The 16565-nt window shown below is 45.5% G+C and overlaps 1 protein-coding gene across 2 annotated transcripts in view; it reads right to left on the bottom strand.

Annotated features, from left to right (window-relative positions):
- Positions 1-417: 417 nt before the first annotated feature.
- Positions 418-16565, bottom strand: part of LOC116967113 (MOB kinase activator 2-like) — a 38994-nt gene continuing 22846 nt past the window's right edge. For both annotated transcript variants that reach the window (XM_033013615.1, XM_033013614.1), the window contains exons 2-5: positions 10943-11106; positions 6476-6569; positions 3769-3893; positions 418-1522 (exon numbers count right to left, since the gene is read on the bottom strand). In XM_033013615.1, the coding sequence (XP_032869506.1) occupies positions 1254-1522; positions 3769-3893; positions 6476-6569; positions 10943-11106 (652 nt within the window). In that variant the 3' untranslated portion in view covers positions 418-1253. The remainder of the gene's footprint in view (positions 1523-3768; positions 3894-6475; positions 6570-10942; positions 11107-16565) is intronic.

The following is a 16565-nucleotide window of genomic DNA, read 5'->3' as shown; positions in this document are numbered from 1 at the left end:
CATCGGCCCATCGCATCACTCCCAGGTCAGTAGTGTAGTACATTAATACAAAAATAAAATAACTCTCAGCAGTCTCAAATGGTCACCCCCCCCCCTCCCCCCCCCCCGGAACCTGGCCCAGAGCACCCACCAGCTGCAGCTGAACGAACTGGGCGGCACCCAACAACCTCACTCATGGTGAGCGGGAGGTGGTAAAATGCCACACAGTAGTAGCAGCAGCAGCAGCTACCCGATACCAAGGCAGAGGCATGCAGTTGGGATGGGGGGGGGTCTGCCTTCTACAACTAATTCAGCCTCAGAGCAGTTGTCCGTAATATATAGCTCAGGGTTATTCTACCTCAGTCAGAACAAATATTCACATCAAAAGGGAGTGAAACTATATTTCAGGGGAGAGGGGAGGGGTGAAGATTTTTTTTTAGGTTCCATGACCAATAGTGGTAGACCAGTGGATAGCTCGGAAAGATTACATGCAGGAAATAAAACAAGCCATGGGAAGAAACCTCTGATCTGTTACTCTAGAATCTAGATTTTCATTGAAAGAGCTCACATGATGGCACCAAAAAATGATATATAAGGAATAAAAAGAGGAAGGGGCAGGAATAGCAGCGTGCCCCTTTAAGCAGAAGCTGCCTCCAGCTCGGCTCTGAACATTACCCCAGGAACTCAGAACTACTAAGAACAAAAAAAAAACCCACACCTATACAACGGAAGTGTTTATATTCATTCCGCCCCGTCACCCAAGGGATCTCACCACTTGCATTTGCTCTGCCCGCAGATCTGCACCAGCTGTGCCACCCTCTGGGCACGGAAGATCCAGTTTAAAGAAACTGGAGGCTTCGCCGTTGGCATGGAGCAACGCCAGTTCGTTCACGAGTGCTGGCAACGTTCAGAACTGGCAGCAAGCGAGTTGTGGCATTCTTCTGCAGAGGCGAGGGATCTCATCGCACACACACACGCTCTGGGTTAGTTAAAGGGGTGGAGTGGTGGCGAGTATTAGAGGGGCCAAATAGCTCTACCTGGAGCTTAATATTGTTCGACAAAGATGGCATTCAGCGAGGCTGTTAGAGGGGATAACTGTAGTACTTACTCCAGGGCGGGTTCAACGTGGCCACCATTTTTGGGCCAGTTGGATTTACTGATTTGTTGGTCACGTTCTACTTCAGCATTGCCATGGGCAACATGATCGTTGAAGTTATTATTCTTTCCACTAAAGAAAATATTTCTAACACCCAGGATGTGCAGCGGCCATGGGCTCATCTGTGGTTGACGTGGTTCTGGGGCTGAGGCACACCGCTCAGGAGAACATCCGTTAAGTCCCTCATCACAGCCGTCTCCTTGGGGTCGACGAGATTGAACTCCCTGACAAAGATGAGAAAGTGCGTGTACAAAGTGTTGAGGTGCGGGTGCAGTTCCAGGGCCACCACCTCTTTGAAGTGGGCGCAGTAGATGTGGGCGACAACATGGAACAGGTAGCGACAGATCTTCTGAACCAGCGACTCAAAGGTACTCGGGAACTCTTTACCTGTCAGGAGCAAATGGGAGACAGTTTCAGGAGTGTTCTGCAGGACAGTCACATGCACAGACACAATTTGCCATGATGCCATGATTGAATGGCGGAGTAGACTTGATGGGCCGAATGTCCTAATTCTGCTCCTATCACTTCTGAACTTATGAATATTTTTAGCTAATTAAGATATTTTTTAGCTAATTAAGTTATTACATCGGATGGAAGTTGCATACCAAACCTCGTTGTACCTCTGTGCAATGACAATAAAATATATTATTATATTATTATTATTATTATTATATGGGTTGTTGGCAAGTCATAGAGTCATAGTGCATGGAAACAGGCCCTTCGGCCCAATTTGCCCCTGCCAATCAAGGTACTCCATCTACACTAGTCCCACCTGCCCACGTTTGGTCCATATCCCTCTAAACCTTCCCTATACATGTACCTGTCTAAATGCCTTTCAATGTAGTTTCTGCCTCAACTACCATCTTTGGCAGCTCATCATTCCATATATATTCTGTGTGAAAAAGTTGTACCTCTGATTCCTACAAAATCTTTCCCCTCCCACCTCAAACCTATGTCCTGGGCATCTTGTGTCAAATCTGTGTAGAACTTTTCTTCCTTTCAATATGTGAATAAAATAAGCATTTGGAACAGTCGGTATATTTTGGTTGATGACTGATTCACTAGCAGTAGCCCGAGGCAGTGGATTACATAAAAAATAAAAAGAATGATACAAAGACGAACCTCAAGCATACAAACTATTCTAATTTTGTCAAGGAACTGCAGATGCTCCCCGACTTACGCAAGAGGCAACTTACATGAACACTTCAGGCAGATTGTCATTTCCACAACACTGTACGATCTCTCCAGTTTACATCGGAAACAAGCCTGCAATGGCGGAGGTGCTTACCCAGAATGCCGCACGCTGCGTAAAGTGCCCTGACGCAGCCATGAGACATGTTATATCCCAGCGAGAGACACAAAGTGCTGGAGTAACTCAGCGGGTCAGGCAGCACCTCAGGATAAGTCTGAGTCTGAAGAAGGGTTTCAGCCCGAAACGTTGCCTATTTCCTTCGCTCCATTGATGCTGCTGCACCCGCTGAGTTTCTCCAGCACTTTTGTCCACTTCAGGATAACAGGATGTTTCAGCTTCTTCACACTCAGCAGAGTTATTTTGGGCAGGGGACGGTGATTCCGACTTGCCTAAAATATGACTTGCGCAAAGGTTCATGGAAGGTGACTCTTACGTAAGTTCGGGAGTGCCTGTATTCTGCCACCGAATGTCACAATAAAACAGACTGACATTTATTGGGCACCATTCAGAAACTGTGGATATCACAAAAGCACTTTGTTCATGAAGCCCATCTAAAGGTTAGTTACTGTTGAAGTATCGTTGCCAAATTGTGTATAGCAAGCTCCCGGAAACGGCAATGTGATAATGGACACATAATCTGCTCTGCAGTGATGTGCAGCTCAAGATACATATTAGTTAGGAGAGAGTAAGGGAAGTAAACAATAGACAATAGGTGCAGGAGGAGGCCATTCAGCCCTTCGAGCCAGCACTGTCATATAATGTGATCATGGCTGATCATCCACAATCAGTACCCTGTTCCTGCCTTCTCCCCATATCCCCTGACTCCACTATGTTTAAGAGCTCTACCTAACTCTCTCTTGAAAGCATCCAGAGAATTGACCTCTGGATACAGAGAATTCTGAGGTAGATAGTGACTGAGTGTAAGCAGACCAGTTTCTCATTTGACTTTGGACAAGTTAACAGGTGGAAGTGTTCTTTCTAACTTTTTAAGTTTAGTTTAGTTTAGAGATACAGCGCGGAAACAGGCACTTCAGCCCACGCCGACCAGCGATCCCCGCACATTAACACTATCCTACACCCGCTAGGAACAACTTTTCTGGATTACCGAGCCAATTAACCGACAAACCTGTACGTCTTTGGCGTGTGGGAGGAAACCGAAGATAATAGACAATAGACTATAGGTGCAGGAGTAGGCCATTCGGCCCTTCGAGCCAGCACCGCCATTCAATGTGATCATGGCTGATCATCCCCAATCAGTACCCCGTTCCTGCCTTCTTCCCATATCTCCCGACTCCGCTATTTTTAAGATCTTGGAGAAAACCCACGCAGGTCACGGGGAGAACGGACAAACTCCGTACAGACAGCACCCGTAGTCAGGATGGAACCCGGGTCTCCGGCGCTGCATTCACTGTAAGGCAGCGACTCGTTTGGAAAAACTCACCATACTTGGTAGGGAAGATTTCCTCATCAGTCAGTAGTTTTTGGATGTGAGTCATTACTAGGTCAATATACTGCGGTGCGGTACACTTTATCTTCTTCCCCCGCTCATCTGTCCAGAAGTACTGACTGTAGCAAAGGAAACAAATTGCAACGTGCAAGATTAACCTCACCATGCTAAACGTTGAAATAACCATTACACATTCACTGCCCTATGGTAGTATGTTTCTACTCTGAATAAAAGTATCACAGCAAGTTCTGTCATTGCGGAAAGGTGTTGACGAAAATATATATGCTATTTGATTACAATTTCCTGCATGTCAGTCAAGTCATGTGTTATACCCTTTGTTTAAAAAATAAATTGTTCTCAGTCTTGCAATTTTACAAACCCCCTAGATTTTTCGGAGGTGTGATAATTGCCTCAGAATTGTTCGACGGTAACTATCCAGCTGTACAAAGGCCAATAATTCCTGTTGCACTATCCAGCTGAGATCGACACGTATCAAACAGGCTTGCTCAGCTCCTAAGTCCCTGGGGAGCTCTGCAAGGTATTCAGCCAAGCAAGTTGCCTGACAAGTTGAAACAAGTAGAATTTAAGTTAGATCATTATTAATGATCGGACAGATGGCAGTAAGATGACATGCGCTTCACCGGCACTCTTACCATCCAAATGTTTTGTGTGATATAATATTTATTATTAGCAGGAAGGAACTGCAGATGCTGGTTTACACCGAGAATAGACATAAAAAGCTGGAGTAACTCAGCGGGTCAGGCAGCATCTTTGGAAAAATGGAATAGGTGACGTTTCGGGTTAAGACCCTTCTTCAGAGTGAATCATGAATCTGAAGAAGGGTCTCGACCAGAAACGTCGCCTATTCCTTTTCTCTTGAGATGCTGCCTGACCTGCTGAGTTACTCCAGCTTTTTGTGTCTATTGTGGCGCCATCTTGTGGCCGAGCCACTTTGGTCTCGAACCTTCATTTGTCAATCTCAAGATCTTGTGTGAACTGGCATGATCTATTATTATATTTGTGGGAGCAGTTGACTGCTTGGAAAGGTTTGGTAACATTGTAGTTATGTTACTACACTAGAGATGGAAGTCCCAGAGCTGAGACCAAATCCTCACACTGGCAAATGGAAAATTTAAAATTCAAGTAATCAAATAAATCTGCAATGAAAACCTGGTATCAGTGTTGACAACTGATCTTTTAATTTTTTAATTTTTTAATTTTATTTTTTAAAAGGTTCACAAATGTTAAATGTGATTGTTGGATGAACTCAGCGGGTCCAGCAACATCTGTGGAGATGAAGGAATAGCCAGGTTTTTGGATTGAGATTTGGAGTGTAGCTAGTATACATGAGGAAGAGGAAGGGGTGAGACTGGGGCTGCCAGGTGCAGGAGGGCAATGAGGGAACTTGGCTGGGGAGGGGGTTGGAGTAGGAGAGATTAGCCGGAGGGTGATGGGTGGAGTTGGCCCTCAGCTCTGTGTGCTTCTTCTTCTCCTTGCGTATGGCGTGCACAGCCTAAAGTTGTAGGACAACTTGTTCTCTTTGAGGAGATCTTCAGGGAACGGGGATTCCCCTCCGCCACCATAGATGAGGCTCGCACCAGGGTCTCATCCATACCCCGCAACCCTGCTCTCTCTCCCCATCCCCGCACTCGCAACAAGGGCAGAGTCCCCCTAGTCCTCACCTTTCACCCCACCAGCCGGCAAATACAACAAATAATCCTCCGCCATTTCCGCCACCTCCAACGTGACCCCACCACTCGCCACATCTTCCCATCTCCCCCTATGTCTGCCTTCCGCAAAGACCGCTCCCTCCGCAACTCCCTTGTCAATTCTTCCCTTCCCTCCCGTACCACCCCCTCCCCGGGCACTTTCCGTTGCAACCGCAAGAAATGCAACACCTGTCCCTTCACCTCCCCCCTCGACTCCATTCAAGGACCCAAGCAGTCGTTCCAGGTGCGACAAAGGTTCACCTGTATCTCCTCCAACCTCATCTACTGCATCCGCTGCTCTAGATGTCAGCTGATTTACATCGGGGAGACTAAGCGGAGGTTGGGCGATCGTTTCGCCGAACACCTCCGCTCAGTCCGCAATAACCTACCTGAACTCCCGGTGGCTCAGCACTTCAACTCCCCCTCCCATTCCCAATCCGACCTCTCTGTCCTGGGTCTCCTCCATTGCCAGAGTGAGCAACACCGGAAATTGGAGGAACAGCACCTCATATTCCGCCTGGGTTGCTTGCGTCCGGATGGCATGAACGTTGAATTCTCCCAGTTTTGCTAGCCCTTGCTGTCTCCTCCCCTTCCTTAACCCTCGAGCTGTCTCCTCCCATCCCCCCGCCCTCGGGCTCCTCCTCCTCCCTTTTTCCTTCCTTCTCCCCCCCACCCCCCTCAGTCTGAAGAAGGGTTTCGGCCCGAAACGTCGCCTATTTCCTTCGCTCCATAGATGCTGCTGCACCCGCTGAGTTTCTCCAGCATTTTTGTGTACCTTTGTTCTCTTTGATCTTATTTGAATGTGCACACCAGGTTGATTGCGTTCATTGTAACAGGGTTACAACCACGTGAAGGTTGCAATCTCCCACCCCAGCTCTGTGTGCAATAGCAGCTCACACCTCCACATTTCGTCTTCTCGCCCTCTGGGGGTTAAACTCAATAAACACTTAAATATGTAGCACATGACCGTTTAATGAGTGAAACGCACTTACGTGTTACAGGCATTCATCGCCGGGCAGGTCTCCGCTGTGCAGAACTCAGAGACGGCACTGTACTGCAGGTTTATGTGATTGAAAAATGTCATCGCTATTAATAAAAGCAATTAGGATTAAGAATGAGGCAGAGCATTACAGTCCAAATCAGTTATTTTAATTGCGATGCTCTGATCACTTATTCCCCCCTCAACAAAACCTCCCGCATCCAGAAAACAATGCTGAGATGTATCAATGCATGCAGGCACGAGAGTCAGCAGATGCTGCATTCTAGAGCAACAAATCATCTGTGTAGCAAGGAACGGCACTTGCTGATTTACACCGAAGATAGGCACTAAATGCTGCAGTAATGCAGCGGGACAGGCAGCAGCTCCAGAGAAAAGGAATGGGTGACGTTTCCGGTCAAGACCCTTCTTTAGACTGATGAAGGGTCTCGACCCGAAACGTCACCCATTCCTTCTCTCCAGAGATGCTGCCTGTCCCGCTGAGTTAATCCAGCATTTTGTGTCTATCTACGGAATAAATCGTCTGCTGAGCAAACAGTTACAGCTGACGTAATGCTGCTGTTATGAATGAGCTACAAATAAATATTCATGCATATCAATTTATATATTCACACGATTCATTTATTATATACAAATAACATATAACTGTTATATATAGTCTAATATAGTCTAATAGTTTAATCTAATGCCTGGAAAATGTTTTTTTGGGCAATCTGCACCTATAAAGGAGGCACACATAGTTCCAATTATTAGGCACCAATGTGCAAGAGCTTGCAAAAGATGCTCCTTCACTAACTCTGAGGGAAATATCATGTTTCCACTTACTATGTCACCCCAAAACCCTGCCTGCAATAAAATTAATAGAGTTCAAGATTCAAGTCAGAAACACTAAGTGTAGCTTCTGCACATTCGGATCATTAAGTTTCATTGGTGAACCAGCGGGGAGAACTCCGCACAGACAAGCACCAGTAGTCAGGATTGAAGCTGGGTCTCTGGCACTGTAAAGGCAGCAACTCTACCGCTGTGCCACCATCCTGCCCTGTGAACCCATCAATGGTCACATAACTATGCAGTTCCTATGAAGACCTGGCACCTTCTAGTCTGAATGACTCAGTGCGACAACATGGCGTGTATTTATATCCAGAAAGTCAGGCATGGAATGCGTGATCAATTGTCGTTCTTTTATATTTCGCTCGTCAGCGCACATTGCTCAGTCGCAGCACAGAGAATGATGATGGTGTCGACAACCCAGTGAACAGTGCAGTGAATCCATTGGCCATTAATTTAAATTATTGCATTGCAGCCAAGAAACCAGCACGTCTTTAATGAGTGCTCACAATTGCACAGAGCAATAGAATGGGAAATCAATATTGCACTTGAATGGATTGAGTGCCTGCAGGAAGAGGCTGGGGGGGGGGGGGGGGGGGGGGGGGAGTTTCCAGTTCCGTTCTTGGTTAGTGTCCCATCATTGAGAAAAAGAATGCATTAACAACACAGATTATATAAGAGAGACAAAAATACTGGAGAAACTCAGCGGGTGAGGCAGCGTCTATGGAGCGAAGGGAAAAGGCGAAGCTGCCTCACCCGCTGAGTTTCTCCAGCATTTTTGTCTACCTTCGATTTTCCAGCATCTGCAGTTCCTTCTTAAACAGATTATATAATAAATAGGTTAGTCTCTTGCGGAGGCCCCCTGGTGACGTACAAAACAAGGTCACTAAATTGCGGGTTGCAGAAGAAAAACAGGTGCAAGTGTGGAACGCAGTGGTCAAAACGCCTGCACCGATTAGCAGCCGGATGTGTCAGGTTGGTGAGCAAGTCTCAAGTGAAAGACCAAGGAAAATATTGCATGTGAAAAAATAAAAATAAAGGGCAAAAAGAAAATGCTGCAAATACATGGATCATAATGTATTTAAAAAAAAGACAGGCTGCACTCGAAGGAGATCCGTCAGAAACACAGAAGATGGTGCTTTTAAAATATTAAAGGCCTTCTTCCTGTCAGATGGATGTACCTCCTCATTTTTTCCTCCTTGTGCGTTTCAAGCTGTGTAAAAGAACCATCCACTCCCCACAGCATTAACCACAATTAAGTCACTCCATTTCTGCTTTCTTTTTGATTTCTATCATACATTTTAATTTTTATTTCCATGACACAGGGGCCGACAACTACGGAGTTACATGTTAATGGCAAGTCATTTTTTGATGTTGAACTCCAGATATTGAGTTTTTTGGTACAAATAGGAAACAATAATATACGACCACAAGGGTAAAAACGGAATTGAAAGCACTATATGGCAAATAGGTTGTTACACAGTTTGACAGTCTTTATAGATACGGCATGGAAACAGGCCATTTGGCCCACCGGGTCCGTGCCGACCAGCGATCACCCCGATTTAATAACCTACACGCACTGGGGACAATTAAAAAACTTATTGAAGCCAATTAACCTACAACCTTGCATGACTTTGGAATGTGCGAGGAAACGGAAGCAGCCGGAGACAACCCACGCGGGCACGGGGAGAACGTACAAACTCTGTACAGACAGAACCTGTAGTCAGGACCAATCCTGGTGAACAGCAGCAACTCTACCGCTGGGCCGCGGCAGATAGGTATGGACTCAAGCCCACCTAATCTGGCCCAGATGTTGTCAAGACTATTGTGCCTGATGTGGCAAGTCTTCATCTGGGATATTTGGGCCAGCTACCACCACCTGGCTCACGCCAGCTTTCAAAGAATAGCAGAGAGTGTCCTGGCGACATTCTTCTGACAAACACTAATAAAACAAGTAAATGTCCAAACGAAAATCATAACACCACAGATCCTGGGAATTTTAAATTAAAACAAAGGGATATTCAGATCAGGCAGCTTATTTAAAAAGAGAAATGAGTTTGAGAGATTTTGGTATGTGCAAAATATTTGATTAATTTACCCATTTAACAGTTTTAAAATATTGATGTTAATTGCAAAGTCAATTACTATTTACGAAGTAATTTTGACTTTAGATGGTAATGTTAGAGCCTCCCAAAGAGTTTTATTATATGAACAATGAATAATTTTGATTTCATACCTGTCAGGTCAGTATTTTTTACATTCCATTTGAGCAAATACTAATTACATGCTTAATGACCTGGCACCCTTTTATCAATACATCAATCACCAGATGTGACAAATGCTGAAAGTGTTGACCAGCGTTGAGCACATGGTTTAAAGTACATATTTTCTTCCTCTCTTAATAAAGGAAGTAGAAACAGAGAATTGCAGATGCTGGATAATGCACAGGGCACAAATTGCTGGAGTAACTCAGCAGCTCGGGCAACATATCTGGAGAACATGGATACATGACGTTTCGGGTCAAAATCCAAATTGAGGTTTCGGGTCGAGACTGTTCGACCTGCTGAGTTACTCCAGTACTTTTTGTCGTTCTATGCAGGAACTACTTCAGTGGTAAAGATTAGCAACCGACTCTCTAGGGCAGGGGTGGGGAACCTTTTAATGTTGGCATGCCACATTAAGTTAGCTGTAATCTAATAAGGCCACATCCAAGAAACTTCAATTAGATATACTTCAAAATGTACATTCTTTCGTAAAAATCTAACTACTATGTACTAACTTCAATAAAATGATTTTAAAAATGTTGATTCTAAAATTAACTAAGCTTTTAATGACTTTGTTTTGACTGCTTTTTGTGGGAAGTTAACAAACATTCTGGAGTTGCATTACATAGAAACATAGAAAATAGGTGCAGGAGTAGGCCATTCGGCCCTTCGAGCCTGCACCGCCATTCAATATGATCATGGTTGATCATCCAACTCAGTATCCTGTACCTGCCTTCTCTCCATACCCCCTGAACCCTTTAGCCACAAGGGCCACATCTAACTCCCTCTTAAATATAGCCAATGAACTGGCCAATTAAAACTAAATCATGAGCATAACAGGTGTTAAAATAGCCCTCATGACTTACTAACATTTTAATTGTGGCCGTCAGTCCGGGAGGATTATTTCGTTGAATCTTCTTTTACTCTTTGGTATTTTAAATACGTTTATTTTAAGATTAAAATAAAAATAATAAAAGACGAACAAAAACATATTAATAAAATTAAAAGGATTTGTTCTACAAAATTTGGATTCATTCAAAAGGCCGCACTTAATGGTCTAGAAGGCCGCATGCGTCCTTGGGGCCGCAGGTTCCCCATCCCTGCTCTAGGGCTTTGGAAATGACCTTTCTTGAAAGAACAATGGGACAAATGTAAGAGAAGCCGACAAGATAAATGGCTCACCAATTCTACACCCACCTCCTTCACCAACTGAAAAAGCATACTTAACATGGACAATGCCAATAGTCCCTTTGCATGGAAAATTAAATGGGAATAAACACCACACCCTGGCAAATGTGAAGACCCGATTGAAGAGCTGCCCAAACTATTCTCTTGTAGCTGACCTTTAGCTTGGAGTTAAGAATACTTACTGTTGTTTGCCAACCACTCATTCTGGTCAATTTCACTGGGCAGAGAAACCAGCAGAGGCAAGTCAACATCAGACACCCTGGCCGAGCTATACTCTGCATCCAAATACAATTTCTTCTCCTCAGTCACAGGCAGTTTATCGTCTGGCTTTGACTTTGCAGTCTTCCTGAGAGGGAGGAAAAAAAAAGAGGAAAACAACGCGTCAATAAATTGGAACTATTTTCAAAGTATTGAATCAGTGGGCGTCACGGTGGCGCAGCGGTAGAGTTGCTGCCTCACAGCGCCAGAGGCCCGGGTTCAATCGTTAGACAGAGCTCTAGGGGCTAGTGGAGTCAAGGGATATGGGGAGAAGGCAGGCACGGGTTATTGATAGGGGATGATCAGCCATGGTCACAATGAATGGCGGTGCTGGCTCGAAGGGACGAACGGCCTCCTCCTGTACCTATTTTCTATGTTTCTATGATCCTGACTATGGGTGCTGTCTGTAAGAAGTTTTGTACGTTCTCCGGGATCTCCTGATCTACCTGCATGGGTTTTCTCCAGGATCTCTGGTTTCCTCCCACACTCCAAAGACGTACAGGTCTGTAAATTGTCCCTAGTGCATAGGATAGTGTGATTGTGCTGGGATTGCTGGTTGGCGCGGACTTGGTGGGCCCGAAGGACCTGTTTCCGCACTGCATCTCGAAACTAAACTAAACCATGGTCATTTTATATATTCAGGGATATTTTCCCAGTTATTTTGGATTACTACCATAGTTTGCAGTTACAACAACTGCACATTCACATTTTAAACTATTGAGAGACCGACCTCATTAACAGCGCATGTAAAGGCATTGGCAGCTATCCAAGGGCTTGCTGATCAAGTAAGCACTGCATTCACGAGGACTACAAGCTATTTTTAATTCATGCCATGGCTGAACCACAAACATACTTGAGTTTCCAAAATACCACTTTTATTCCAGACAGGGGAGACAGAAAATACTTGTTTTGTTTGGACCAAAGGAGGACCCGGCGTAGGGGAACTGCCGTGAGGTGGGGGAACAAAGGAGGACCTGGCGTGGGATACTTTATAACTTTGTCTGTGCCCTTTATGTGGCCACTCTTTGCATACTTCGTGTGTGCAAGACAAAGAATATCACTGTGACTTGTCACATGTGACAATAAAATACTCATTCATTCATCGTTTCAATTCCCAACATCTGCCATTCCTTATCCTAAATGTGACTGCACTCTTCATCAACTCCCCATGCTCTTCTCAAGCTCAAAGGCACCATCTACGGCCCGTAACCAGAACGAGGTGGAAACAAGATCCGTCCCTCCATTCCAACCGTTCTTTCTTCCTCAGATTCCCAAAGTATTAGTTTCTTCCACAAACAGCAGCCCAGAAATGCAATTAAAAACCTGAAACGCTGGCTTATTCTGGTCACACCGTTCCTCAAAGTCAACACTGCAGCTCAATTGTGGCCAGTTCTCCTGCCGAGGAACTATCTTGTGGTGCATTTGTTTACGTTGGGGTTGGGAGACAAAGAAAATCTAACTCTTTAGAGTTACATTGTTCAATTCAGTACATTGAACAGTTTTGTGCCTCATGTTTCCTCTGTACACCTAAGAAAACCCACAATGGGAACCACAAAACACACCCCTGGCTAATTGCATCAATTCACAGAAGCAAAATGACACCGAAACAGGTTGGAGTATCAATAAACTAGCGGCAAGTAGCTATATAAAAAAAACACCATTTAAACTTCAACCAGTAAAGAGCTATCAACAAAAGAAACAGCAAGGAAAGTGAACCATCTCAAACAAAAACAAATCTGAAGAAGGGTCTCGACCCGAAACATCACCCATTCGTTCTCTCCAGAGATGCTGCCTGTCCCGCTGAGTTACTCCAGCTCTTTGTGTTTATTTTAGACACCACTTTGAGCTCTTGGTTTGCTCAAAGATATTTCGTACCAAAAAAAATGTCCTCTTGTAGATGAAGTGACCCACGGAGGCAAGAAGCCTCGTTATAAAATGGGAGCATCAGTGGATTCCAGTTCTTGGGATCCTTGGCCACCACCACTCAGACTAAAAGCCATAAATATCTTGAACACGAGCAGTGGAAATGGGGAGGGATTGATGGTGTGTGGAAGGGAGAAACAACAGGATAATAGACAAAGGTACCGCTAACTATATTGTGAGTTTGTGTGCTAGGCTTGCCACTTGCAAGCATATTTAAGCCATTCTGCTGGTGGAGAAAGACTGATAGATAGCACTCCAGCTTGTAGAAGCGCATCCTCTATTCCCTGCATATCCATGTGCCTATCTAAAGGTCTCTTAAATGCCACTATTATATTGTGCCTCAACCACCACCCCCCGGCAGCGCATTACAAGCACCCACCACCCTCTGTGTAAAATGCTTGCCCTGCAGATCTCCTTTACACCTTGCCTCTCTCACCTGAAAGCTATGCCCTCTAGTATTTGACAATAGACAATAGGAGCAGGAGTAGGCCATTCGGCCCTTCGAGCCAGCACCGCCATTCAATGTGATCATGGCTGATCATCCCCAATCATTACCCCGTTCCTGCCTTCTCCCCATATCCCCTGACTCCGCTATCTTTGAGAGCCCTATCTAGCTCTCTCTTGAAAGCATCCAGAGAACCCGCCTCCACTGCCCTCCGAGGCAGAGAATTCCACAGACCTATCCATCCTCGGAAAAGAGAGGGAAAAAATAGAAAAGAGAGCGCGAATAAGGGGAAATGCAACAAAATAGGAGAGATAAAGAAAACAGGAAGAGAGGGTTGAACAAGCAAATACTTGCTCGAGCTGGAGATAGCTACCTTAAGCAGGTTGTTTTCAGCTTGCTCACATCCAGCCCGCAAAATTCCCCAGGGCTGTTGCAGCTTTACGAGTTCAGGCTTGCTGCATTCCACAATTAATCATTGCTCTTTGACACTCAGCCCCACTTTTGTCTATTCCACTGCTTGTTTAGTGCCAGCTAAGATTCAGCATCTGGCCCAAACCTGCCTCGGTGGACATAAACTGCCGTGGGCAAAGGGATTTAGTGACCACTGCCTAGAGGGTTGGGGATTTTTGTTCAAAAAAGAAACATGAAGGGCTGTGGAGTGTCTCCTGTGAATTTTACAAAGGGAAACCTTGAGGACATTTGGCCGCTTTAATCCCAAGGAATGAACGCTTTCAAGTTGCTTCAACTCCATATTACAAACTATTTGTTAGTAAATCCTCACAATGCAAGGCACCATTTCCAGGAGGAGATGGTTAACTTACCTAGCTGTTTGCTACAATGCATACCAGTGATCATTTTAAAATTAAGGGCATTAAAAATGCTGGAGAAACTCAGCAGGTGAGGCAGCATCTATGGAGCGAAGGTGACGTCACCTATTCCTTCGCTCCATAGATGCTGCCTCACCCGCTGAGTTTCTCCAGCAACGTCACCCATTCCTTCGCTCCATAGATGCTGCCTCACCCGCTGAGTTTCTCCAGAAATGTTGTCTAGCATCTGCAGTTCTTTCTTAAACATTTTAAAAGTAATTCTCTTTTAGTTATTTTCCTTCTCACTTCGGTTTAGGCAACACCGCCTAATGCAATATGGTTCTATGGTACTATGATACAATACTCATCTGGGCATTTTATAAAGACAGACCAGCTTTTTGAACTGTGGGGCATTACAGCGAGTCCATACTGAAAATGAAAAGCAGGAAAGCTGTCAAAACCTTCTCTTTGCTCACAGCTCTGGCCATTGTGTTATAAAGCTTCATAAAATAACACAGGGGCGGGAAGAAAAGATCCGGAGCCCATTATGAGTTCCAGTCCAAACTTTAGCCGCATGCATCTATCTCCTTGACTGTGACATCAAGGCTAGTTGCAGCGTTTGGTGGGGAGTTTTCATAAGATAATTGGAATGGGGGCATCAATGAAGATATCAACAGATGGAGTCAGGCCTGGGCACAAAAGTGAGCCAGGAATCACCTGGAATTGGCTTTTGCACAGTTAGGGCAAATTCTGCAGCATGGACACGCTGTTTGTCAAGGTGGGCTCTGGGGTTGGCAGCTAGGGTGGCCAACTTTCTCACTCCCAAATCTGGGACAAAAGGTCAAAATATGGGACAAATTCCCCATGGCAATTCGTTGACCGACTCGGCCGTGGCTGGATGAATGATGAGTTGGCCTGGGTGCTGGACTGCACACAAAGCCCAGCCGGCGGGCCAGCTGAGGAGTTTTGGCCCAGGCGCGACGTTGCGCACAAAGTCCGGCGCCCCGTCCAACTCATGAACCGATGATCGGCCATGAGAAGGAGGGGTGGTGGTGGTGTCGGCAGTAAGCGAAGGTCTGAAGGTCGGGCAACTGGCTGGGCGAGGTGCTGCTGCTGCTGCTGCACTCCATGGGCTGCACTACGTCGGGATGGGTGAGGTGGGGCCGGATGAGGCGCTCTGACCCGATAGCCCCCTGGACCCGAGTAGTAGCAGTCAAATGCGGGACAAGGGCGAACCACATATGGGGCAAACCAATTTAGCTCAATATATGGGATGTCCCGGCTAATATGGGACAGTTGGCAACCCTAGTGGCAGCAGCTCTCTGGGGCTGAGAGGAGAGAGGGTAGGTCAGTGGTCAATAATCATGGGAAGTCAGGGACAGTTACTTCCCAGTTGTTATCAGGCAACTGAACCATGCTACCAACAATAGAAAGTGGTCCTGAGCTACTATCTACCTCATCGGACATCCTCGGACTATCTTTGATCGGAATTTACTGAACTTTATCTTGCACTAAACATTATTCACGTTATTCCCATTATCATGTATCTGTACATTGTGGACGGCTCGATTGTAATCACGTATTGTCTTTCCGCTGACTGGTTAGCACGCAACAAAAGCTTTTCACTGTATCTAGTATATGTGACAATAAACTAAACTGAACTCAACACACACACACACGCACACCACAAACAACAAAGGACCCAGCAAGGACTCCTGCAGGAACACCATCGGTCACAGGCCTCCAATCTGAAAAGGAAATGCTACAGATGGAGGAGTGTAGAGATTTCAGAGGGCCACATACGGTTACAGAGAGGGGGGAGGCATTTAAACATGAGGATGAGAATACTAAAACCTAAGGCAGGGTGGTTATTTTGACTGGATTCAATAAGCTGGAAAATCATCCTCCCTGCATCCAGCCTGCCAAGCCGCAGTAGAACTTTGCATGTTTTGAAAAACTGCTTATGTTTGAATTCAGCCAGAGGTCCGTATTCTTTTGGATCCAAATTGGAACAAGTCAAAACACACGAAACAGGTTTAGTTGGAAACGATGCCAGCATGTATAAATGGATACACAGGTTTAGCAGCAAGATCAACATGTGGGATTTGCATGCCTGTCCTGCTGAGTTACTCCAGCAGTTTGTGACTGTCTATGGGAGTTAGACTCAGGCCCGATGGTAGACAAAAAAGCTGGAGGAACTCAGCGGGTGAGGCAGCATCTACGGAGTGAAGGAATAGGCGACATTTCGGGTCGAGACCCTTCTATCACCTCAGGCCCGATGTGCTTTGTGCATGTTCGATGCCCAAAATACTGGCCCAACAAACATCACTTCTGATCCCCGACTTTTTGTACCTAGAATTCATTAGAGATGAA

This window comes from Amblyraja radiata, chromosome 38 (assembly GCF_010909765.2).
Source record: "Amblyraja radiata isolate CabotCenter1 chromosome 38, sAmbRad1.1.pri, whole genome shotgun sequence".
Taxonomy (NCBI): Eukaryota; Metazoa; Chordata; class Chondrichthyes; order Rajiformes; family Rajidae; genus Amblyraja; species Amblyraja radiata.
Note: the sequence above shows the minus strand (reverse complement) of the source record. Positions and strands in the feature narration are given on the sequence as shown.